A 25,851-nucleotide genomic window follows, 5' to 3' on the forward strand; every position below is an offset into this window, starting at 1 on the left:
TAAAATGGGCTTTGGGACTTCCCTGGCAGTCCAATGGTTAGGACTCTACCCTCCCAATGCAGGGGGCATGAGTTCAATCCCTGGTCGGGGAACTAAGATCCTGCATGCTGCACAGCGTGGCCTAAATAAATAAATAATAAAACGGACTTTGAAGCATGTGCCCTCCCTGGGTTCTGCATACCTTTCACAACTGGCTTCTGACTGGTGCAGCAGGTCTGGTGTTGCTTTAAGGGTTGCAGACCAGGCTTAGAGTTTCTTTAGCAGTCCAGTCCCATCAAACTTTTAGAAGCCTTCAGGTGTATATTTATCCACACTCAATTTGATGTTAAACTTACCCAAATAACAACTTTTCTTCCTTTTCTTTTTTATTTTTACATTTGAAAACTCTTGAGTTTTATTCGTTGGCCTCTATATTCTGACATCCTCCGTTATTTAGCTTAATGGCAGCTCCCTAAGGGCATACGAAACAATAGACTTGGATTTTTCAAAAAAAAAACCAGTAACTCTCAGTGCATAAATGAATGTAAATGTGCAAGTTATCTATTTTTTCCTGTTTTATTACTTTTTAAAAATGGCTCAGATAAGAAATTTAAAATACCTAGTAAAATAAGTTTGAGAATTCATTTTGTGAGATGTACTGCAGAGAAAAAGGAGCAAGTAGTATAATTTAAAAATATTTATTGATTCATGCTTTCCAGAACTTTTTTTTCAAACCAAAGGCCAATACTCCCCTCTGCTCTCAATGCTAAGCAATTTTTTCCACCCAAAATGATAAAATTATGTATATTTTTATACCTAATCAGTTTGTGACAGCTGTGATTCTCAAACACTTTTTAAAAATAGAAGTAAGATCAAAGTTGCAAACAGACCATATGTAGTAATTTAAAAAACTGAATAGGCAAAGCCTGACTCTAACTGACCAAATGACCCATCAGCTGGATTCGGCCTTTTCAGGCTACACGAGGACTTTGCTCAAGAGACCTGCACGGGGCTTCCCTGGTGGCACAGTGGTTGAGAGTCCGCCTGCCGATGCAGGGGACAAGGGTTCGTGCCCCGGTCCGGGAAGATCCCACATGCCGCGGAGTGGCTGGGCCCGTGAGCATGGCCGCTGAGCCTGCGCGTCCGGAACAAAAAGAGACCTGCACGTTATCAGACGGGTTCCCATGGATGTCCTTAACACCACACGCGCGGCTTCTGACACCCAATGCTGCCAACAACATCAGGGGAACAGAGAGGAGACCCTGTCGACTGATTCAGTTTTATTCTTCAACACAATTCTCTTCTCCACTCTCTTCATCAGCTTTACCTGTTTCCTTGCAAGAATCTTGGCTGTTGGTATCAGTAAGATAATTTTCTTCCCCATTCTCTCTTTCTTCTATTTTTTCTTCATTAAAGCTAGAGGAAGAAATTTATCAATCTTTCAAAGGAAAAATAATCTGGTTTAAAGGTAAACAAACCTTCTGTAATGTATGCCATCCTGCAGTTAGTCTTCCTCAAGTGTATAAGCTCCGATTTATCAAGAGAAGTCTATAAAAGTACCAATTGGGAAAGTAGATATTCTTCTGAGAAGTAATTTATTTCAAAACTTGATTGACTCAAACTTCATTTGAAAGCATGTTATTATTTTCATTATTTATGTCAGAAATTTAAATTATTTTACTTTAAAAACAAAATACTTCATCATCGTGTAATATTTTGAAGTGTCAAACATGTTAAAATGTCAGTATATTTTACAGTAGTTCACATGTATTCCATTAGGTAAAAGACGTTTTAAAATATCAAAGAACAGAATTTTAGCTTTCCTGCAAGTAGGAATTTTTTCAAAGGTAAACCATTCAGACATCTTATATATGTTACCTTTCTTTATCTTCAGTGAAACTTTTCATCTCTTGATTGCTGAAGTACTCAAATATTTTTCCACTTTGGCCTTTCTTTGAAACAAACTCATCAGATATTCCTAGTGCTTTTAAGGTGTTAGAATAATGCTTTTCTGCTGCCATTCTTGCATTTTTCTATAGGAAAGACAAACCTTTTTAGATAAGAACAAAAGACTTTAAGTTTCCATTACAAATGTACGGGTTAAAAGCTTCTGTGAAAATTAAATTCAATAATCACAGTTGGTTGAAAATTATGCATACCCTCTGACCAGCAATTCCACTCCTAGGTATATGCCCAGAGAAACTCCTACATATCTGCCCAAGGAGGCATACCAAAATGTTCAGAACAGTACTGTTTGTAACAACCCCAAACTGGAAACAACCTAAATATCTATCAGCAGTAGGATGGATAAATAAATTGTGACGTATTCATGTCACAGACTAAAATAAAGCAACGAAAATGAACTCTAGCTATATGCCACAACATGGACGGATCTCACAAGCAGCATACCACAAAAGAGTACACGTAGTATGATTCATTTACATAAAGTCCAAAAACAGGCAAAACTAAACTATGTTGTTTAGGGATAGGTACAACAGTGGTAAAACTGTAAAGAAAAACAAGGAAATGCTTATGTCAAAAGTTAGAAGGGTGGCTACCTCTAGGTGAGAGGGTTTTGATCTGGGAGGGGCACACAGGGTTTCTGGGGTACTGGCAGTGCTCTAATGCTTTTAACCTGGGTAGTGGCCACATGAGTTTTGATCTATAATTATTCTTTATACTGTTTCATGACTGTTCAAGGATATCTGCAAAAAATCAGTAAGAAAATAAGTTCCTGTGATAGTTGTCAGAGAGTTCTTTATGTGCCTACTGTAAATTTTACTCTTTACAAGCCATACCTCTAATCCACCAAAGATGATAAAATCATCAATGTTGTTACCTTAATTCTGTAGAGGAAGCAAGAGATACAGCAAGAAAAACATGAATTTAGAACTGGGTTCAACTCTCCAGAATGTTACTTCCTGGCTTTGTGGGAGTTGTGATGACACTCTCATACCTAAAGCAAGTCAGTTGTCACAGTTCCTGAGGCCACAGAATTTACAGAGACATAAGATGACTGGGGTTCTCATTAGTGCCTTGGCTTTACTCCAATTTTATCTCCTATGAGTGGACATGAACTAGTATAGGGCCAAAAATCGTCATCTGGACCTCAAACTAAAGGAAAGGCCCGAGGAATGGCCCAGCCCCAATGCACCAATGGCATCCCATCCTGGAAAGGGTGTGGAAGAGCACCCAGTCTCACACCAAATTTAACAAATAAGTAAGATACTCCCTCCAGTCTTGCTGAGGTTATGCGGTTTGCTTAAGGTCACAGGATATAGTGAGAGGGAAAACCAAGTCTCTTAATCCTTTCCTGAGTCTTCTCCACTCCACCATGCTGCTTTCTAAGTGGAAGTGGTTATCCTGGAGTTTGAAGGTAGCCTAAAGTCTGACTTCAGCAAATCAGTGTCAGATATTTTCCTAACCCAGGGATTCCAGCATAAGGAAGGACCATGGAGTCTAGTGTCCCATGGGAGAAACCAAAATGGCAAAGACTGATTACAATGGATAAAACTATCACCAGTGCATTTCCTGACATGCTAGAAAACTGAAAAAAGAAGCACTCAAGCTGCTGCTAAAATGTACCCACTGTGAATAATAATAATTTTCAGAAAAGTAAGTAAAAATGCAACCAGAGGCTATGAACACAAACAGACAAGACTTGGGGAACTGAAAGGCACAGCAAAGTGAGATGAGGACTATGCCCCAAAGACTGTAAAGCAGAATAAAGAAAGCCCAAACGTAACCCAATGTATTAAGAAAAATATGTTCTAATTTTAAGCAAATGAAATATAAAAGATTTAAATGATACTAATCAATGTTAGTGCTTGTAAGCCTTCATCTGAATTTGGCTTAAAATCCAATTTAACATCTATTCAGTTAATAGATCCTGTGATTTTCAAGAAACAGGAAAACATGGTTTGCTCTGTCCTGGATCACAGGCTTACTCTGCTAGGGGATAACTCAACAGCAGCAAGACCACAATTAACACTTATAAACGGGTAATGCATAAAGTTGTGAGTGAATTTATTAAATAACAGCTGTTAATTAGCAGCAATAGTCACTTCAAGAAAAAAAGAAGTTCTAATTTATGTTAACAAAACCAAAACAATGGTGAGTCACCCTCAGTCACCCTGTATATAGAATTTATTACCTTTTAATATTTTATATCAAGGTGAATAGTGTGTAATTGTTCCTAATTGAAACAAACATTTCCCCCTTGAATTTCACAATGCAAAAGAATTGTAAAGACCATGAAATAAAAGTAGTTAAAATAACTGTATGGTTATTTTGTTTTTCGATCTAAGACTGCAAAAAAAACAAATTAACTTTGTTTCTTGAGGAAACCAAAATAATGAGGAATGATGAAAGTTTGTCTACAATCACTGCCCTAGTTTGAAGGGGAAAAATACTTAATTTTTATGAACCTAAGTTTAGTTTATAGTAATTCTTTCCTTTATTTAATAATAACTGAATATTTATTTTGTGACAAGCCCTCACGGGAGGTAGAGGCTATATGGGGATAGAGAACAGCGTATGTGTGGACCAAGGTTGGTGGAAGAAATATCATTTGTGAAACTAACTTATGTTTTCAATATTTAACATTTCTTTATGGGTTTAATTTCACACACACCACTTATTTTACCACATTTTCTCTGGTGCTTAGAAAGAGTGGGAATTCACAGCATGGTAAAACTGCTTGTTAATACTGAGGCTCATCACTAGTATTGTCAGGGTAGTGCTCTCAGCCTGGACTAATCCCAGGAAGAAACAGTTCAGTTTGGGTTCAACAAATGTTTCTTAACATCCCCTTTGTGCCATACATTGTCTTAGGTGCTAAGTGCTAGGAATACAAAGATTTGACCAACACCTTTAAAAGTAACTAGCTGAAAGAGAAGAGGGCATTGAACAGATAATTTCCACACAACATGCAGGAGCAAAGACAGAGATGCACAAAAGAGTAGTAAAAGAACACAGAGGAGGACTTCCCTGGTGGCGCAGTGGTTAAGAATCTGCCTGCCAATGCAGGGGACACAGGTTCAATCCCTGGTCCAGGAAGATCCCACATGCTGCGGATCCACTAAGTCTGTGTGCCACAACTACTGAGCCCGCGAGCCACAACTACTGAAGCCTGCGCACCTAGAGCCCGTGCTCTGCAACGAGAAGCCACCGCAATGAGAAGCCTGCACACCACAACAAAGAGCAGCACCTGCTCACCACAACTAGAGAAAGCCCACACACAGCAACAAAGACCCAACGCAGCCAAAAATAAATAAATAAAAAGACTAAAATACTTACTTTAAAAAAAAAAAAAAAAAAGAGGGCTTGCCTGGTGGCGCAGTGGTTGAGAGTCCGCCTGCCGATGCAGGGGACACAGGTTCGTGCCCCGGTCCGGGAAGATCCCACATGCTGCGGAGCGGCTGGGCCCGTGAGCCATGGCCGCTGAGCCTGCGTGTCCGGAGCCTGTGCTCCGCAACGGGAGAGGCCACAACGGTGAGAGGCCCGCGTACCGCGCAAAAAAAAAAAAAAAAAAGCCTGCAGTTGGGAGCTGGAGATAAGTAATTTGAGGCGAAAGTCAATCACTTTATGCTGAGTAACACAGAACGGCTTAAGATAAATTTTTTCCCCTTAAGTTGAAACTGAGATATGGAAAAAAAAACACCATCCCTTAAAATGAAAAGCATTACATAAAATTATATCCAAATCAGTCAGTAAAGGGTTCCCATAACTTTGAGAGGCTGTAATATGTAGATTTACCCATAACACACGTCCTTTGTCCTCAGTGAGTCACTGACACGGGCAGTCCTATAAGGACACTCATCTGTCCCAGACACTTGCTGGCAGGAGGCTCCAAATGTAACAGCTTGAAATTCACAACACAGTACCCTTAACCTCCAGTGATTTTGTCCATTGTTAAACCATGTCGCCCATAGGAGCCCCTCCCTCATGGACACAAAGGGGAAGATCATCTGAAATTGACAAATTTCTCTTAAGGGAAAGACTGTAAAACTGAGTATAAATCTAGTAAAATCAGAATTCATCGTCCATAGGATCAAAGTATTTTTTCTGATAAAAAGGAAGTGCTTCTCACAGACGTAGAAAACAAACTTATGGTTACCAAATTGGGGGAGGAGGGATAAATTAGGAGGTGGGATTAACAGATGCACACTACTTTATATAAAACAGATAAACAACAAGGTCCTACTGTACAGCACAGGGAACTATATTCAATATCTTATAATAACTTATAATGGAAAAGAATCTGAAAAAGAATATACATATACACACACATATACAACTGAATCACTTTGCTATATACCAGAAACTAATACCACATTGTAAATCAACTATACTTCAATTTTTAAAAAAAGGAAGTCCTTTCGGTAATTGTAGATAAGACTAAAAATTATAGACTCACTTAAAAAAACTGATCAACAAAATGAAAAGGCAAAAACTTTAAAATGAAAAGGCAACCTACTGAATGGGAAAAAATATTTGCAAATCATCTACCTGATAAAGGGTTACTATCCAAAATACATAAAGAACTCATACAAGTGATTAGCAAAAACCAAATAATCAAATTTAAAAATGGGCAACAGATCTGAAAAGACATTTTTCCAAAGAGGCTATTTAAATGACCAACAGGCACGTGAAAAGGTGCTCAACATCACTAATCATTAGGGAAATGAAATCAAAACCACAATGAGATATCACCTCATACCTGTTTCAATGGCTAGTCTCAAAAAGACAAGACAACAAATGCTGGTCAGGATGTAGAGAAAAGGGAACCCTTGTGTGCTGTTCGTGGGAAAGTAAATTGGTGCAGCCATTATGGAAAACAGTATAGAGGTTCCTCAAAAACTTAAAAATAGAACTACTACACAATCCAGCAATTCCACTCCCAGGTATTTATCTAAAGAAAATGAAATCACTATGTCGATTCACTGAAGCATTATAGACAATAGTTAAGACGTGGCAACAACCCAAATGGCCACCAAAAGACGAATGGATAAAAAAAATGTGATACACACACACACACACACACACACACACACACACACACACACACACACTGGAATATTATTCGGCCATAAAAAAGGAAATCCTGCCATTTGTGACAATACAGATGGACCTTGAGGGCATTATGCTAAGGGAAGTAAGTCAGACAGAGAAGGACAAATACTATATGATCTGATTTATGCGTGGAATCTAAATACACACACACACAACTCATAGAAAAGGAGATCAGATTTGTGGTTACTGGAGGAATTGGATGGTGTCAAAAGGTACAAACTTCCAGTTATAAGATAAATAAGTACTGGGGGTGTGACGTACAGCATGGTGACTACAGCTAACACTGCTGTGTGGCATATTTGAAAGCTGCTAAGAGAGTAGGTCCTAAAAGTTCTCGTCACAAGGAAAAAAAATTTTTTTGGTAACAATACGAGATGATAGATGTTAACTAAACGTATTATTGTAATCATTTCCTAATATACATATGTCATTATGCTGTATACCTTAAACTTATACCTGCTATATGTCAATTTTATCCCAAGAAAACAAACAAAAAAAACTGGCAGGAATAAATCTGATTCAATTAGCCATTTTGTTTCATTTTTTAATTTTTCAAAGACTTCCAAAACTCACCTTAATATTTGGCCAAGTTGGTACGAGCCATTAAAAACAGGTTGTGAAACTATTATTTTGAAAATGATTGGATTAGCAGCATGTTCTTTATCAAGCTTACGAGCCTCATCAAGATTCAATGCTCAGATTTAAGCAAAACTACTTACTTGACTGATGTGATGAAGCTGTCACAGAAATAATACTATCTCAGTAAATTATATAACACATAAGAGAAATGGACCATAAAAATTAGGAGATAGAGATGTTAAAAAAAAAAGAAAAAAAGCTGACAATAGCTCTCAAATTCCAACAAACACAACCTGAGCAACTCTTTCAAATAGCAGCGGCCTGTTTTTTAATTTTTCTTCTCTTTCTTCTAGTTCTCGTCGGTATTCTCTCATCCTTTCTTTTTCACTCTTTCTAAAATCAAATAAAAGGAATGGAATTTTTAAAAGAAATAAGAATTTGCACATATAACATTTAGCGTAGATGACAAATCAGAAATTAAGTCATGAGCACAGTTTACCACAATTTCTTTCCCAGACTGGTAAAGTTTTATGGAATGCAGGATAAAAATTCTAGGTTCTGAGAGCACGAATTTTACATCCCGGGAACAGTCTGGGTACTTTGAGGTTCCTGAAATCTTCAAAGCATAATGGATTCAGTGGCTTCAAACTGGCCTGAGGAGATAAATGAATGCCCTCTTATCTCATTTATAAGTATTTATAAACCAAAAAAGTTTGGTCCAAATTTGGTATCTTCTCTTTAAGGAATTTCTTCTGAAAACAAGACGTTGCTCTTCTTTTTTTCCCTAAATGATATCTCCTATAGGTTGATGGCACAGTTAATTAAATGGGAGCAGGAGGGGAGAAATGGGGAGTATGGGAATACCACATAGAGAGGAACAGGAACCAAAATACATAAATTCACAGTAAGTATACTTACTATTTGAACCAGATCCTATAATAAATTAAATCATGCTACTTTCTCTATATAAAATACACTAATTCTACCAAGATCATAAGACTTCATGGATTAGAAAAAATAATTATACCATAAAATGATAATTATGCTTAACTATACACAATTTAGCATTATGGAAAATCCCGTTTACTTTCTAAGGATGACCAGTATATTTCTAACAAATATTTTGCTCAAGTTCATCAAATCAAGCTCCTTTTATCAATGAATTACATTGATACACATTATAAGGAATGTATACATAACATCTGTTACAAAGGAATATAATAATTATTATACATAATATACATTTAAAAAGGAACACTCATAATTAAAAGCAAATATAGATTTGGGGGTACTTATAAATCAGATTAAAAATTAATAAATCATATTACTTACCCAGCTTTGAGGGAGATATTTTACTACTTAAACATGAACATTTTTATGTCGCAACATAAAAATGTTCCTCTGGAACACTGATTTTCAAACTTTGTACTGCAGAATTGCAGCATGTAATACATACTACTAAACCTTAACACACGTGTTAACTGACACACCACATAACTGATGTTAACATCAATGTGTTAATTTGTGCTGTCAGATTTCATGCAGACCTTAGAACAAAGCTCTCTGACATATCTGTTTATTGAAGAATATCCTGAGATTACACGGCAAGTTGTTAAAAAGAGCTTTATCTGTGTGAATCAAGATTTTTCTCAATATTGCACTGTGCAATAAAAAATAATATAAAGAAAAAGTTTAGATGCTGATGTAAGATTACAACTGTGAACTATGGCCACAATATGTTTTTCTGTTCATCAACATGGCGTCATGGTCCTGGAGTCAGTATACATGTTGGTTCTCACCACGAAGTGAGTGAGTGAGTATGAGAGAGAGAGACAGAGAGACAGAGAGACAGAGAGAGAGAGAGACAGAGACAGAGAGAGAGAGAGAGACAGAGAGAGAGAGTGTGTGTGTGTGTGTGTAAGTTAACTATAAGTAACTGATAGTAACTTGAATCCAGAAACTGAAATACTGATACTATTCTTAATTTGTTCATATATTGGGGGTCCACTGATTCAAAAAAAGTTTGAAAACCAATGATCTGGAGGGTCAGGATTCTCTCATGATACCTGAGAGATTTTACTCTGGATTTAGACATTTGAGCTAAACTCTGATGTGAGTCATAAGCCTTAGCCCGGGTTGTCAAGAGTTTCTGCAATTCTTTCATTCTTTGCTTCTGCTTAGTTAGGATCCGATTTCTCTCTTCTTCCAACATTTTCTTTTCCTCAAGTGATCTCCTGAGGGCAACAAACTAAGGCTTAATTCACTTTAAGCCAAGGAGAATGTTGTTTAGCAAAGACAACACGGGATAATTCAACGGTTGAAAACAAGGGGCAACCTTCTGAGAAGGATCTGAGTTGTAATTAGAAAATTAATAGGGTGACTGTAACCTTTTCTATCCCCAAAGATTCATAAAATGGAAAATACATTCATTTCTTAGAAGAACACCCTCTGGCAAAATGTTCTATATTATATAGTAAAATATGTTACCAGATAAAATAACGTCATATTTTCAAATTCCCCAATACAAAATCAATGGAGCAACCATGAGTCAATCAGTGCTGTATCAGTTATTTACCTTGTGGCTTGTTCTCTTCCCCTGGAGGACACCGTGGGCATGGGAGGGTTGCAGCTACAAGGCACAGGTTTTGCATTTCTACTTCTTACTGGTGACCTGCGCCTTGGAGACAAATAAGGCCAACGTGTTTCTTTTAAATTTTCTTCATCTGCTTCAATATCTGCCAAGATTTTCTCTCTTTCAGTGGATGCATGTGAGGCTGCATGAAGGTCAGAAGGTTCACAGACTCTCAGGGGTTTTGGACACTTCTGTTCTGAGTGATGTTTCTGATATCTCTCAGGAAGGTCTTCAGTATCAGCAGTCTGGCACCTAACCTTGTGTTTACACTTGGACTTTTCAGCCTTGGGCTTCCTTGTAGCATAACTTCTGCGAGCTGGACCACAAGGCAGAGGGGATGAATTCTGTAAAAAGTCTTGGGTTCTCTGCTGCATCCTAATGTTTCTATAGAGCTCTTTTTCTGTTAACTTGTCATTGACAGTTGAACCATAAGTAGATCGAGGTATCGGTCTGGCTTTAAATTGGTTTGTTTTCTTTTTAGACTTAAAAAAGTCTTTCAGCTGCTTTTCCCGAATTTGCTTCTGTTCCTCCCTTGCAATAAACTTGAACGGCTTTTGCGAGGCCAAAAGAGCTTCTTTGTTTTTCTCCTTCATAGACCTCCTCCGTTCTTCATTTTGCTTGACTATATCATGATAAAGGGGGAGAAAGACGAACGCAGGAACTGGGTTGGCTCGGAATTTTTTCTTACACTCTGATTCTTCTTCTTGTTTCTTGAGCAGTTTGCGTGCCATTTCAATATCTGATTTAGATTTCATGTTCTCTTCTTTTTTCTTCTGCTCTCTAATCATCATTTGAAAAGGCTCAGGTACTGTAATCTTTGGCACCCATTCTTTTGGCTTCTTTTTTTTTTTTTCGAGTGCTGGCAAGTCAGCATCTTCAAACTGAATATAATCTTCAACAGAGAAGTTTGTCCACATGTTGTTGATGAGCTCCTTAGCATAGGTCATCATTCTGCTTTTCTCAGAATACTCTTTTTCTACGTTGGGCAACTCATCTTCAGAGGAAGACACAATCAAGGAGGAAGACTGACCTAAATCAGGCTCTGAAATTGATGTCATTAATGAAACAGGATGATGGGAGCTCTTTTCTGATACAGACCTAAGTAAATGAGAAGAATAATTAGGTTACTCTTTCAGCTGCATGTGACCAAATATAAAAATTAAGAACTACATAATTTCTAAGATCAAGGCAAAATCAGTTAGAAAATAGGAGCTGGATAGGGCTTGTGAAAATTATCAATTTTTTTTTTAGAACAGAGCCTGGGCGATGCCGATAAATGATCTAGTTTTACTCCCTCATTTACCAGGGCAGGAACCTAAGACAGCAGAGGCTCCTTGGGTCTAATCACTATTGAATTCTCCACACATTTTCCAGAGTCACCATCTTAAAACATACATCTGATCACATCACTCTCCTTCCTGAAACTTTCCCATGATTTGTCATTGTTACAAAGTCTAGATTATAGGGACTTCCCTGGTGGCGCAGTGGTTAAGAATCCGCCTGCCAATGCAGGGGACATGGGTTCGAGCCCTGATCCGGGAAGATCCCATATGCCATGGAGCAACTAAGCCCGTGCGCGACAACTACTGAAGCCCGTGTGCCACAGCTACTGAAGCCTGTGTGCCGCAACTACTGAGCCTGTGCTCTAGAGCCCACGAGTCACAACTACTGAGCACACGTGCCACAACTACTGAAGCCCACATGCCCTAGAGCCCGTGCTCCACAACAAGAGAAGCCACTGCAATGAGAAGCCCGTGCACCGCAACGAAGACCAGCCCCCTCTCGCTGCAACTAGAGAAAGCCTGTGTGTAGCAACGAAGACCCAATGCAGCCTCCCCAAATTGTTTTTTAATTGGAAAAAGAAAAGTCTAGATTTTAAAGCCCTTCAAGACTAGCCCCTGCTTTCCTTTCCAGTTTCACCTCTTGCCTCTCCCTACCCCGTCACCATTCTTAAGTGAGATCCAATCACAGGGGGCTTTCCTGGTGGTTAAGAATCCACCTGCCAGTGCAGGAGACACGGGTTTGAGCCTTGGTCTGGGAAGACCCCACATGCCACGGAGCAACTAAGCCTGTGCGCCACAACTACTGAGCTTGCGCTCTAGAGCCCGTGAGCCACAACTACTGAAGCCTGCACACCTAGAGACTGTGCTCCGAAACAAGAGAAGCCACTGCAATGAGAAGCCTGTGCACCACAATGAAGAGTAGCCCCCACTCGCCACAACTAGAGAAAGCCCGTGCGCAGCAACGAAGACCCAATGCAGCCAAAAAAAAAAAAAAAAAAATCCAATCACAGGCCACTTCCCTGGTGGTCCAGGGGTTAAGAATCTGCCTTCCAATACAGGGGGACGCAAGTTTGATCCCTGGTGGGGTAACTAAGATCCCACATGTCTCGGGGCAACTAAGCCTACGCACTGCAACTAGGGAACCCGTGCACCGCAACTACTGAGCTCGCGGGCTCTGGAGCCCTCGCGCCATACCTAGAGAAGCCCGCACACCTGCCACGAAGAAGAACCTGTGCGCCACAACAGAGACCCAACACAAGGAAAAAAAAAAGATCCAATCATGGGAAGTTCCTCACACACACACGGTGATTTCTCACGGCACCATGCCTTGGCACACATGGTTCCTGCTGCCTAGAAGGCCACTCCTTGCTTCCTACATCTGCTTCAGCTATTTCTCCTTCAAGACTGAACTCAGATACAACACTCGATGTGCCTGTATCCCTCCACTGACACCTTGACATGATCAACTGCTCTTCTTCTGTCTCCATGACACTCTGTTACACCATGTTGTGTGTTTAGATCTCAGCTAGTCTTTGACCTCCTTGAGGGCATCTTGATTTTGACTCCTCGGTGCCCAGACAAGGTCTGGCACACAGGAGATGCACAATCAGAGCTGACCAACTCAAGTTTCAAAAGAAGCCAGTTTATGGCAAAAATGACTATTTTGAAAACTTAAATCAGATCTATGTCTTAGCTCTGAACCTTCTGTACTATATCTTTACTGAGCTCATATTAATCCACATATTATTAAAAAAAAGGGCTTTTAAAGTTAAATTTTAATATTCATCATTTGAAAATGGCCCAGACTAAATATTCTGATACATGTCTAAGAATGGTGGGTCAGAGAGAAAAGAATAAAGGGCCACCAAAGGACCCACAAGGCAAGAAGCCACCTAATAGGTTGATAAGCCATCAAACAATCTGAATAAAATCTCACCTCTGTATATCATTAAAAGCACAAAGGGATATTTGAAAGAAAATATTCTGAAATAATTTTGTTCTGCACTTTTAGGTATACATTTTACTTTACAGTCCACAAATAACATTATGTACAAACTTACCTGGAAGAGACACTAGCAGCTTCTTCCATGGTGATCGCTAGCTGAACTTCCTTTAAATTTAATTTATTCTGGTACATTTTCTCTAACTTTGCCATAGTTTCCATGTGGGCTGCCTTCAGCTCTTCTAGTTTCCTGAAGTACTCTTCATTAGAGTGGTAAACATCAGAAAGGTCCACAAAATCCTCACAGCTTATACGTTTTTGTTCATTTACCCCAGAAATGTTGGTGTTAAAATCAGCCTGGTAGGAGGAAAAAACCTTATATGATGTCTAGAACTGAAAGACAAATTAAGTTGACACTGGTTCCCAATGCTGCTTTTTAAAAAGAGTCCACTTAAATAGGTTATATGCTACTTGTGGACTATGTACATATAACAGATTATAAGTTACTTGTGGCCTATGCACATTTTCTCCTAATGACATTTTATTAAGAACAAGAGAGAGAGACCAAGTTGCCAGAAAATAAATGTTTAATCCATTTTATAAAGGATGGTTAGATTCCCAGATCATGTACTAACCCATACACTATAGTAGGATCAAGCCAAACCACCCTTTGTAAAGAGCCTCCTTCTGGAGAAGCTTCAAGATGGCAGAAGAGTAAGACGCGGAGATCACCTTTCTCTCCACAAATACATCAGAAATACATCTACACGTGGAACAGCTCCTACAGAACACCTACTGAACGCTGGCAGAAAACCTCAGACCTCCCAAAAGGCAAGAAACTCCCCATGTACCTGGGTAGGGCAAAAGAAAAAAGAAAAAACAGAGACAAAAAAATAGGGATGGGACCTGCACCAGTGGGAGGGAGCTGTGAAGGAGAAAAGGTATCCACACACTAGTAAGGCCCTTCGCGGGCGGAGACTGCGGGTGGCGGAGGGGTAAGCTTCGGAGCCACGGAGGAGAGCGCAGTAACAGGGGTGCGGAGGGCAAAGCGGAGAGATTCCCGCACAGAGAACCAGTGCCGACCAGCATTCACCAGCCCGAGAGGCTTGTCTGCTCACCCGCCGGGGCAGGCGGGGCTGGGAGCTGAGGCTCGGGCTTCGGAGGTCAGATCCCAGGGAGAGGACTAGGGTTGGCGGCGTGAACACAGCCGGAAGGGGTTAGTGCGCCACAGCTAGCCGCGAGGGAGTCTGGGGAAAAAGTCTGGACCTGCCGAAGAGGCAAGAGACTTTTTCTTGCCTCTTTGTTTCCTGGTGCATGAGGAGAGGGGATTAAGAGCGCCGCTTAAAGGAGCTCCAAAGACGGGCGCGAGCCACGCTCTGAGCACAGACCCAAGAGACGAGCATGAGACGCTAAGGCTGCTGCTGCAGCCACCAAGAAGCCTGTGTGCAAGAACAGGTTACTATCCACGCCTCCCCTCCCGGGAACCTGTGCAGCTCGCCACGGCCAGGGTCCCATGATCCAGGGACAACTTCCCCGGGAGAACGCACGGCGCGCCTCGGGCTGCTGCAATGTCACGCCGGCCTCTGCCGCCGCAGGCTCGCCCCGCACTCCGTACCCCTCCCTCCCCCCGGCCTGAGTGAGCCAGAGCCCCCGAAGCAGCTCCTTCTTTAACCCCGTCCTGTCTGAGCGAAGAACAGACGCCCTCAGGTGACCTACACGCAGAGGCGGGGCCAAATCCAAAGCTGAACCCCGGGAGCTGCGCGAACAAAGAAGAGAAAGGGAAATTTCTCCCAGCAGCCTCAGGAGCAGCGGATTAAATCTCCACAATCAACTTGATGTACCCTGCATCTGTGGAATACCTGAATAGACAACGAATCATCCCAAATTGAGGAGGTGGCCTTTGGGAGCAAAGATATATATATATTTTAACCTTTTTCTCTTTTTGTGAGTGTGTATGTGTATGCTTCTGTGTGTGATTTTGTCTTTATAGCTTTATTTTTACCATTTGTCCTAGGGTTCCGTCTCTCCATTTTTTGTGTTTTTTTAAAATTACTTAAAAAATTTTTTTTCTTAATAATTATTTTTTATTTTAATAACTTTATTTTATTTTATCTTCTTTCTCTCTTTCTTTCTACTTTTTCTCCCTTTTATTCTGAGCCGTATGGATGGAAGGCTCTTGGTGCTCCAGCCAGGCATCAGGGCTGTGCCTCTGAGGTGGGAGAGCCAAGTTCAGGACACTGGTCCACAAGATACCTCCCAGTTCCACGTAATATCAAATGGCAAAAATCTCCCAGAGATCTCCATCTCAACACCAAGACCCAGCTTCACTCAACGACCAGCAAGCTACAGTGCTGGACACCCGATGCCAAACAACTAGCAAGGCAGGAACACAACCCCATCCATTAGCAGAGAGGCTGCCTAAAATCAAAATAAGGCTACAGACACCCCAAAACACACCACCAGACGTGGACCTGCCCACCAGAAAGACAAGATCCAGCCTCAACCACCAGAACACAGGCACTAGTCCCCTCCACCAGAAAGCCTACACAACCCACTGAAGCAACCTTAGCCACTGGGGACAGACACCAAAAACAACAGGAACTACGAGCCTGCAGCCTGCGAGAAGGAGACCCCAAACACAGTAAGGTAAGCAAAATGAGAAGACAGAAAAATACACAGCAGATGAGGGAGCAAGGCAAAAACCCACCAGACCTAACAAATGAAGAGGAAATAGGCAGTCTACCTAAAAAGGAATTCAGAATAATGATAGTAAAGATGATCCAAAATCTTGGAAATAGAATAGAGAAATTACAAGATATGTTTAACAAGGACCTAGAAGAACTAAAGAGCAAACAAACAGTGATGAACAACACAATAAATGAAATTAAAAATTCTCTAGATGGGATCGATAGCAGAATAACTGAGGCAGAAGAACGGATAAGTGACCTGGAAGATAAAATAGTGGAAATAACTACTGCAGAGCAGAATGAAGAAAAAAGAATGAAAATAATTGAAGACAGTCTTAGAGACCTCTGGGACAACATTAAATGCACCAATATTCGAATTACAGGGGTCTCAGAAGAAAAAGAGAAAAAGAAAGGGACTGAGAAAATATTTGAAGAGATTATAGTTGAAAATTTCCCTAATATGGGAAATGAAATAGTTAATCAAGTCCAGGAGGCACAGAGAGTCCCATACAGGATAAACATGCCGAGACACATATTAATCAAACTATCAAAAATTAAATACAAAGAAAAAATATTAAAAGCAGCAAGGAAAAACAACAAATAACATACAAGGGAATCCCCATAAGGTTAACAGCTGATCTTTCAGCAGAAACTCTGCAAGCCAGAAGGGAGTGGCAGGACATGTATAAAGTGATGAAGGAGAAAAACCTAAAACCAAGATTATTCTACCCAGCAAGGATCTCATTCAGATTTCAAACTTTTTTTTTTTTTTTTTTTTGCGGTACACGGGCCTCTCACTGCTATGGCCTCTCCTGTTGTGGAGCACAGGCTCCGGACGTGCAGGCTCAGTGGCCATGACTCACAGGCCCAGCCACTCCACGGCATGTGGGATCCTCCCGGACTGGGGCATGAACCCATGTCCCGTGCATCAGCAGGTGGACTCCCAACCACTGCGCCACCAGGGAAGCCCCCTCATTTAGATTTGATGGAGAAATTAAAACCTTTACAGACAAGCAGAAGCTAAGAGAATTCAGCACCACCAAACCAGCTTTACAACAAGTGCTAAAGGAACTTCTCCAGGAAGGAAACACAAGAGAAGGAAAACACCTACAATAACAAACCCAAAACAATTAAGAAAATGGGAATAGGAACATACATATTGATAATTACCTTAAATGTAAATGGATTAAATTTTCCAACCAAAAGACATAGACTGGCTGAATGGATACAAAAACAAGACGCGTATATATGCTGTCTACAAGAGACCCACTTCAGACCTAGGGACACATACAGACTGAAAGTGAGGGGATGGAAAAGGATATTCCATGCAAATTGAAATCAAAAGAAACCTGGAGTTGCAATTCTCATATCTGACAAAACAGACTTTAAAACAAAGACTATTACAAGAGACAAAGAAGGACACTACATAATGATGAAGGGATTGATCCAAGAAGAAGATGTAACAATTGTAAATATTTATGCACCCAACATAGGAGCGCCTCAATACATAAGGCAAATACTAACGGCCATAAAAGGGGACATCAACAGTAACACAATCATAGTAGGGGACTTTAACACCCCACTTCCACCAATGGACAGATCATCCAAAATGAAAATAAATAAGGAAACACAAGCTTTAAATTATACATTAAACAAGATGAACTTAATTGATATTTATAGGATATTCCATCCGAAAACAACAGAATACACATTCTTCTCCAGTGCTCATGGAACATTCTCCAGGATAGGTCATATCTTGGGTCACAAATCAAGCCTTGGTAAATTTAAGAAAATTGAAATCATATCAAGCATCTTTTCCGACCGCAACGCTATGAGGCTAGATATCAATTACAGGAAGAAATCTGTAAAAAATACAAACACATGGAGGCTAAACAATACACTACTTAATAACCAAGAGATCACTGAAGAAATCAAAGAGGAAATCAAAAATACCTAGAAGCAAATGACAATGAAAACACGACGACCCAAAACCTTTGGGATGCAGCAAAAGCAGTTCTAAGAGGGAAGTTTATAGCAATACAGTCCTACCTTAAGAAACAAGAAACGACTCAAATAAACAACCTAACCTTACACCTAAAGCAATAAGAGAAAGAAGAACAAAAAAACCCCAAATTTAGCAGAAGAAAAGATATCATAAAGATCAGATCAGAAATAAAAAGAAATGAAGGAAATGATAGCAAAGATCAATAAAACTAAAAGCTGGTTCTTTGAGAAGATAAACAAAATTGATAAACCATTAGCCAGACTCATCAAGAAAAAAAGGGAGAAGACTCAAATCAATAGAATTAGAAATGAAAAAGGAGAAATAACAACTGACACTGCAGAAATACAAAGGATCATGAGAGATTACTACAAGCAACTCTATGCCAATAAAATGGACAACCTGGAAGAAATGGACAAATTCTTAGAAACGTATAACCTTCCGAGACTGAACCAGGAAGAGATAGAAAATATGAACAGTCCAATCACAAGCATTGAAATTGAAACTGTGATTAAAAATCTTCGAACAAACAAAAGCCTAGGACCAGATGGATTCACAGGCGAATTCAATCAAACATTTAGAGAAGAGCTAACACCTATCCTTCTCAAACTCTTCCAAAATATAGCAGAGGGAGGAACACTCCCAAACTCATTCTATGAGGCCACCATCACCCTGATACCAAAACCAGACAAAGATGTCACAAAGAAAGAAAACTACAGGCCAATATCGCTTATGAACATAGATGAAAAATCCTCAACAAAATACTAGCAAACAGAATCCAACAGCACATTAAAAGGATCATATACCATGATCAAGTGGGGTTTATTCCAGGAATGCAAGGATTCTTCAATACACGTAAAGCAGTCAATGTGATATACCGTATTAACAAATTGAAGGAGAAAAACCATATGATCATCTCAATAGACGCAGAAAAAGCTTTGACAAAATTCAACACCCATTTATGATAAAAACCCTGCAGAAAGTAGGCATAGACGGAACTTTCCTCAACATAATAAAGGCCATATATGACAAACCCACAGCCAACATCGTCCTCAGTGGTGAAAAACTGAAACCATTTCCACTAAGATCAGGAACAAACAAGACACGGTTGCCCACTCTCACCACTATTATTCAACATAGTTTTGGAAGTTTTAGCCACAGCAATCAGAGAAGAAAAAGAAATAAAAGGAACACAAATCAGAAAAGAAGAAGTAAAGCTGTCACTGTTTGCAGATGACATGATACTATACATAGAGAATCCTAGAAAAGCTACCAGAAAACTACTAGAGCTAATCAATGAATTTGGTAAAGTAGCAGGATACAAAATTAATGCACAGAAATCTCTAGCATTCCTATACACTAATGATGAAATATCTGAAAGTGAAATTAAGGAAACACTCCCATTTACCACTGCAACAAAAAGAATAAAATATCTAGGAATAAACCTCCCTAAGGAGACAAAAGACCTGTATGCAGAAAATTATAAGACACTGATGAAAGAAATTAAGGATGATACAAATAGATGGAGAGATATACCATGTTCTTGGATTGGAAAAATAAACATTGTAAAAATGACTCTACTACCCAAAGCAATCTACAAATTCAGTGCAATCCCTATCAAACTACCACTGGCATTTTTCACAGAACTAGAAGAAAAAATTTCACAATTTGTATGGAAACACAAAAGACCTCGAATAGCCAAAGCAATCTTGAGAAAGAAAAATGGAGCTGGAGGAATCAGACTCCCTGTCTTCAGACTATAGTACAAAGCTACAGTAATCAAGACAGTATGGTACTGGCACAAAAACAGAAATATAGGTCAATGCAACAGGATACAAAGCCCAGAGATAAACCCACGCACATATGTTCACCTTATCTTTGATAAAGGAGGCAAGAATATACAGTGGAGAAAAGACAGCCTCTTCAATAAGTGGTGCTGGGAAAACTGGACAGGTACATGTAAAAGTATGAAATTAGAACACTCCCTAACACCATACACAAAAATAAAATGGATTAAAGACCTAAATGTAAGGCCAGACACTATCAAACTCTCAGAGGAAAACATAGGCAGAACACTCTATGACATAAATCACAGCAAGATCCTTTTTGATCCACCTCCTAGAGAAATGGAAATAAAAACAAAAATAAACAAATGGGACCTAATGAAGCTTTTGCACAGCAAAGGAAACCATAAACAAGACAAAAAGACAACCCTCAGGGGCTTCCCTGGCGGTGCAGTGGTTGAGAGTCCGCCTGCCGATGCAGGGGATGCGGGTTCGTGCCCAGGTCCGGGAGGATCCCACATGCCGCGGAGCAGTGGGCCCGTTAGCCATGGCCGCTGAGCCTGCGCGCCCAGAGCCTGTGCTCCACAATGGGAGAGGCCACAACAGTGAGAGGCCCACGTACCGCAAAAAAAAAAAAAAAAAAAGACAACCCTCAGAATGGGAGAAAACATTTGCAAATGAAGCAACTGACAAAGAATCTCCAAAATTTACAAGCAGCTCATGCAGCTCAATATCAAAAAAACAAACAACCCAATCCAAAAATGGGCAGAAGACCTAAATAGACATTTCTCCAAAGAAGATATACAGATTGACAACAAACACATGAAAGGATGCTCAACATCAATAATCATTAGAGAAATGCAAATTAAGACTACAGTGAGATATCATCTCACACCGGTCAGAATGGCCATCATCAAAAAATCTACAAATAATAAATGCTGGAGAAGGTGTGGAGAAAAGGGAACCCTCTTGCACTGTTGGTGGGAATGTAAATTGATACAGCCACTATGGAGAACAGTATGGAGTTTCCTTAAAAAACTAAAAATAGAGGGTTTCCCTGGTGGCGCAGTGGTTGAGAGTCCGCCTGCCGATGCAGGGGACACGGGTTCGTGCCCCGGTTCGGAAAGATCCCACATGCCATGGAGCAGCTAGGCCCATGAGCCATGGCTGCTGAGCCTGCGCGTCCAGAGCCTGTGCTCAGCAACAGGAGAGGCCATAACAGTGAGAGGCCCACGTACCGCAAAACAAAACAAAAACTAAAAGTAGAGCTACCATACAACCCAGCAATCCCACTACTGGGCATATACACTGAGAAAACCATAATTCAAAAAGAGTCATGTACCAAAATGTTCATTGCAGCTCTATTTACAATAGCCAGGACATGGAAGCAACCTAAGTGTCCATCAACAGATGAATGGATAAAGAAGATGTGGCACATATATACAATGGAATATTACTCAGCCATAAAAAGAAATGAAATTCAGTTATTTGTAGTGAGGTGGATGGACCTAGAGACTGTCATACAGAGTGAAGTAAGTCAGAAGGAGAAAAACAAATACCATATGCTAACACATATATATGGAATCTAAGAAAAAAAAAAAGGTCATGAAGAACCTAGGGGCAAGACAGCAATAAAGACACAGACCTACTAGAGAATGGACTTGAGGATATGGGGAGGGGGAAGGGTAGGCTGTGACAAAGTGAGAGTGTGGCATGGACATATATACACTACCAAACGTAAAATAGATAGCTAGTGGGAAGCAGCCGCATAGCACAGGGAGATCAGCTTGGCGCTATGTGACCACCTAGAGTGGTGGGATAGGGAGGGTGGGAGGGAGGGAGACGCAAGAGGGAAGAGATATGGGAACATATGTATATGTATAACTGATTCAGTTTGTTATAAAGCAGAAACTAACACACCATTGTAAAGCAATTATACTCCAATAAAGGTGTTAAAAAAAAAAACACACCTCCTTCTGAGTGTAGGTTTACCTGAGATGAAGAACATAATTCCTCGGGCTGCAAACCAAGCAACCGTAGCCCACAGCTGGGCTCTGCACTGTGGGCCCCCAGGGTGGGTGTTCCAATGGAGAAAGAGCGGGGAACAGAAAAGTCAGGGGAATGCAGGAATGGAGGGAACAAGGTTCTCAGGGGCTCATCAAGGAGCCAGGGAAAAGCCCTCCAGGATGTCCGCAGGGGTACGGTGCGGGAGGCGGGGTGGGGAGGGCGGGTACCTCAGGAGGGAGTAGGAGGGCCTGGGAGGAGGTGGGAGGGACTTCCAGAATAGCCGCTCCCGTGGGCACCAAGAGCAGTAGCTCCCACGGTGACGGGGACTGTGGGGTGACAACAGAACAAGAACACATAGGGTGGATATTCTATATACATGCCTAGAAGGGCATGACTGATCTTTTCCCCTCATTCCTTTCGCATACCTTTCAAAGTTCTTTTAACTGAGGCAACGAAAGAGGTAAAACCCCATATTCTCCACAAATAAAAAATTTTTATATTTTCTCAGGTGAGAAACAACTGAAATTATTTATGATACTATGCATAAAAGGCTGCTGACCATAGCGTTAAATTTAGCTTAGTGCCTGAAATAGACTCAAAATGGAAAAAGCATATTTGCCAATGGAAAATTAGAGATCCAATCTGGTAAGACTCTAGAAAATAAATCTGAGTAGTGTCTCCTGACAGGAAAATTCAGAAGAGTCAGTTGTATATAATATTTATAGATATAATATTTTAATGGGCTAAAAACAGTGTACAGGAGGCCAGTGTTTTACCACTTGGGATAACTTAGAGAAAACAAATGAAGGAAAACAAGTTTCCTTCAGTAGAAAACAGTGTGCAGAAATTTATTGCCAAATAAATTGGAGAATTGCTTTATGAGTCATACAACTCAATTAAGAGAATTTTCTGATATCTTTTGCTGTTCCTGTATGTGTTCTTCACCATTACCTTCTTTAGTGTGGGAACACCCTTACCTTCTTAGCTTGTTAATTTTGTCATTCATTCAATATTTAGAGACACCCAGCACTCAGCTAGCTGCTGAAAGATACAAATCAGATGAAAACTCCACCTTCAAGAAGCTTCCAGCTAGTTTAGGACAGGACATGTAGATAAATAATTGATAGCAGACTCTGGATGAGACAGAACTCCTGATTCCTGCCCACGAGTTGCTCCCAGCTGAGCAGGTAGACAGATGAGTGACCATGTATGTTACAATATCAGAGACCATGAGAGCTCACAGAAGGAATACCTAATTCTGACTGGGGGAAAGAAGAGACAAAATTTGCAGAGGTGAGCCAGACTGGAGACATAAGGCTGGATAAGGACAAAGTTTGCCAGAGCAGGGAAACAGTGAAAAACAGAGAAACTGAGGCACAGTGCTAGAACATTCATCATGTTACTTCATGATGATGCAACTGGCAGGTACTCTGTCCTCGGTGAGGAAACTGAGGCTCAGAGGAGTTAGGTGACCTGCCTACAATCACACAGCTAGTAAGTAGAGCTGGGATCCAATCCCAAGTCTATTAGGCTCCAAAGACACACCACACTCCTCCCAAGGGCAGGAGGGTTTTTAGCCACAAGAGGAAGGAACAGGCATGCTGTGCTCAGAGAGAGGTATATAGTCTGAGTGGGGATAGGGAATAGGGCATATGGAGCACAGGAGGATGGGAAGCAAGGTGAAAAAGGCATGTCAAGAGCCCCAACCAAGGGACCTCCTTGGTGGTCCAGTGGTTGAGAATCTGCCTTCCAATGCAGGGGATGTGGGTTCGATCCCTGGTCGAACTAAGATCCCACATGCCATGGGGCAACTAAGCCTGGGCACCACAACTAGTGAACCCACATGCCACAACTACTGAGCCTGTGCTGCACTACAACTAGAGAGAAGCCCACGTGCCACAACGAAGAGCCTGTGCACTGCAACAAAAGATCCTGAGTGCTGCAACAAAGACCTGACACAGCCAAAAATAAATAAATATTAAAAAAAAAAAAAAAAAAGCCCAACCAAGAGTACCAAGAGTCTAGGGGGCCAAGCCACAGGCAACAGGAGCCTTAAAGGATGTGAACAGAGGAGAGACATGGTCAGTAACACTCAGAAGGACTCTCTGGTAGCAAGTGAGGTGGAGTGAAGAGAAGCAAGGTTGACGGCAGTTCATGGGCTACTGCAAGCGTCCGAGTTAGAGGTATTAAGGGCAGAATTAGGTAACAGCACCAGGAACACAAGAAAGGAGGCTACCTTGGGAGATTTAAGAAGCTGAATCATCAACTTGATAATAGCCTGGACTGTGGGCAAGAAATTGAAAAGGTTTCTGTTTGGAGTGCTGTATGTCTAGGTAGATGATGGGGCTTCCATTCATGAATATAGGGAATACAGGGAGGAAGAGTATTTTAGGGAAAGGAAACTGATCTCTGTTTTAGACACACTAAGTGTGAGAGGATAGTAGGGCAGCCAAATGTACAGGAAACAGGGGGGAAAATAGGTCTGGAGACCTGGTAAGAAGGCTGGGCTGGAGATGGAGATATGGGAGCCAGCAATGCACACAGAAGTGTAGGTGCATCCTTGGGTGTGGATAAGGCTGCCTGTGGGCAATGAGAGGCAAGAACCTGAGGATGGAAATGTTGGCAAACACCAGCATCTAAATAAGCAGTGACAGGAGGACTAACATGAAATGGACAGTGGTCATGAGAGATACAACGATCTAGTTGAAACTGAGCAGAACCCTGTGGGGTCCTCCTTGGCACAGAAGTCTTTCTGTGTCCCCATTTCAAAGGGCAGATTCAAACAGTTACTAATTCGAGGAGTGAGGGAATGCAGAAACAAAGGAAAAACAGTCAAGAAACAGTAGTGGAGGAAAGCGGAGGGTCCTGGTTCCTCCTCAAGGGATATACATAACAATCTGATACGAATCTCTGAGTTCTTCAACAGGAACTAAGACCCCCACCCAGATGGAGGATGGTAACTTTAGGCTGAGCCTAAGCACATGGCCCCAGACTGGCTGGAACCAGAAGGCTGATGACTGAGATTCCTGGAACACCACCCTGTTACCTCCCCATTAACCAATCAGAGAAAGGTTACACACCCTGCAGCCCTCCCCCTAATTCTGCCTATAAAAACTCTTCCCCATCAGGGGAGTTTGGGCTTTTTGAGCACAAGCTGCCTATTCTCCTTGCTTGGGGCTGCAGTAAAACTTTCTCTGCTCCAAACTCCACTATTTTGGTTTGTTTGGCTTCACTGTGCATTGGGCACACAAACTTGAGTTCAGCAACAAAGCGATAAGGGTATTTAAAAGAAGGGGGCTTTGGTTTGGTTTGAGTTTGGAAGATAAGGGAAGGCTTCCTAGAGGAGGTGATATTTGGGCTGAGTCAACGAATGGAAGAATCTGGAGGATCATAGAAAGTACTATATATGGGGAAAGAGGGAACAGGTACTCCAAAGGAAATGACGTTAGCAAAAGTGTTGGGGATGGGGGCGGTGGTGCGTGGTGGAAAGCAACGTGCACACAGCTGCAGGCTAAAAGGAAAGTAAAAATGCATAAAGCAATTTTGGGAAGCAAGTCTGGAAAGGGAAGTTAGGGCAAGCAGGCGGTGGTTTCTGTTTCTTGTCTACCACTGGCTCCTGACCACTCACGGGTCACCTGGTTTCAGCCCCTTTACAACCCTTCAAAGCTGAAAGGGTTTGATGAAAGTTAAGTAACTTTTCAGTTTGGAGCGTTCTCGTGGCGTGGGGAAAAGATTACAGACGTGGTGTCAGCATTCTCATTCATGCCTAGGTTCTGCACTTCTTAGCCATGTGACGTGGGCCCTAGCCTTTTGAACTTCAGCTTTACAATACATAAAGTATGTGAGCCAGGTGTTAAACCGGTGTCTCGGCTCCAAAGCCGT

At 41.0% G+C, this 25,851-nt stretch overlaps 1 protein-coding gene across 3 annotated transcripts in view; it reads right to left on the minus strand.

Moving 5' to 3' along the window:
• Window positions 1–661: 661 nt before the first annotated feature.
• Window positions 662–25,851, minus strand: part of FAM161A (FAM161 centrosomal protein A) — a 31,190-nt gene continuing 6,000 nt past the window's right edge. Inside the window, exons 2-7 of one of the 3 annotated variants that reach the window (XM_032653378.1) lie at window positions 13,608–13,846; window positions 10,208–11,362; window positions 9,699–9,866; window positions 7,926–8,025; window positions 1,858–2,012; window positions 662–1,395 (exon numbers count right to left, since the gene is read on the minus strand). In XM_032653378.1, the coding sequence (XP_032509269.1) occupies window positions 1,260–1,395; window positions 1,858–2,012; window positions 7,926–8,025; window positions 9,699–9,866; window positions 10,208–11,362; window positions 13,608–13,846 (1,953 nt within the window). In that variant the 3' untranslated portion in view covers window positions 662–1,259. Of the gene's footprint in view, window positions 1,396–1,857; window positions 2,013–7,925; window positions 8,026–8,131; window positions 9,867–10,207; window positions 11,363–13,607; window positions 13,847–25,851 lie in introns of those variants that run through there. The other 2 variants (XM_032653379.1, XR_004352960.1) reach the window with 2 other exon arrangements.

The sequence above is a fragment of the Phocoena sinus genome, chromosome 13, assembly GCF_008692025.1.
Source record: "Phocoena sinus isolate mPhoSin1 chromosome 13, mPhoSin1.pri, whole genome shotgun sequence".
Taxonomy (NCBI): domain Eukaryota; kingdom Metazoa; phylum Chordata; class Mammalia; order Artiodactyla; family Phocoenidae; genus Phocoena; species Phocoena sinus.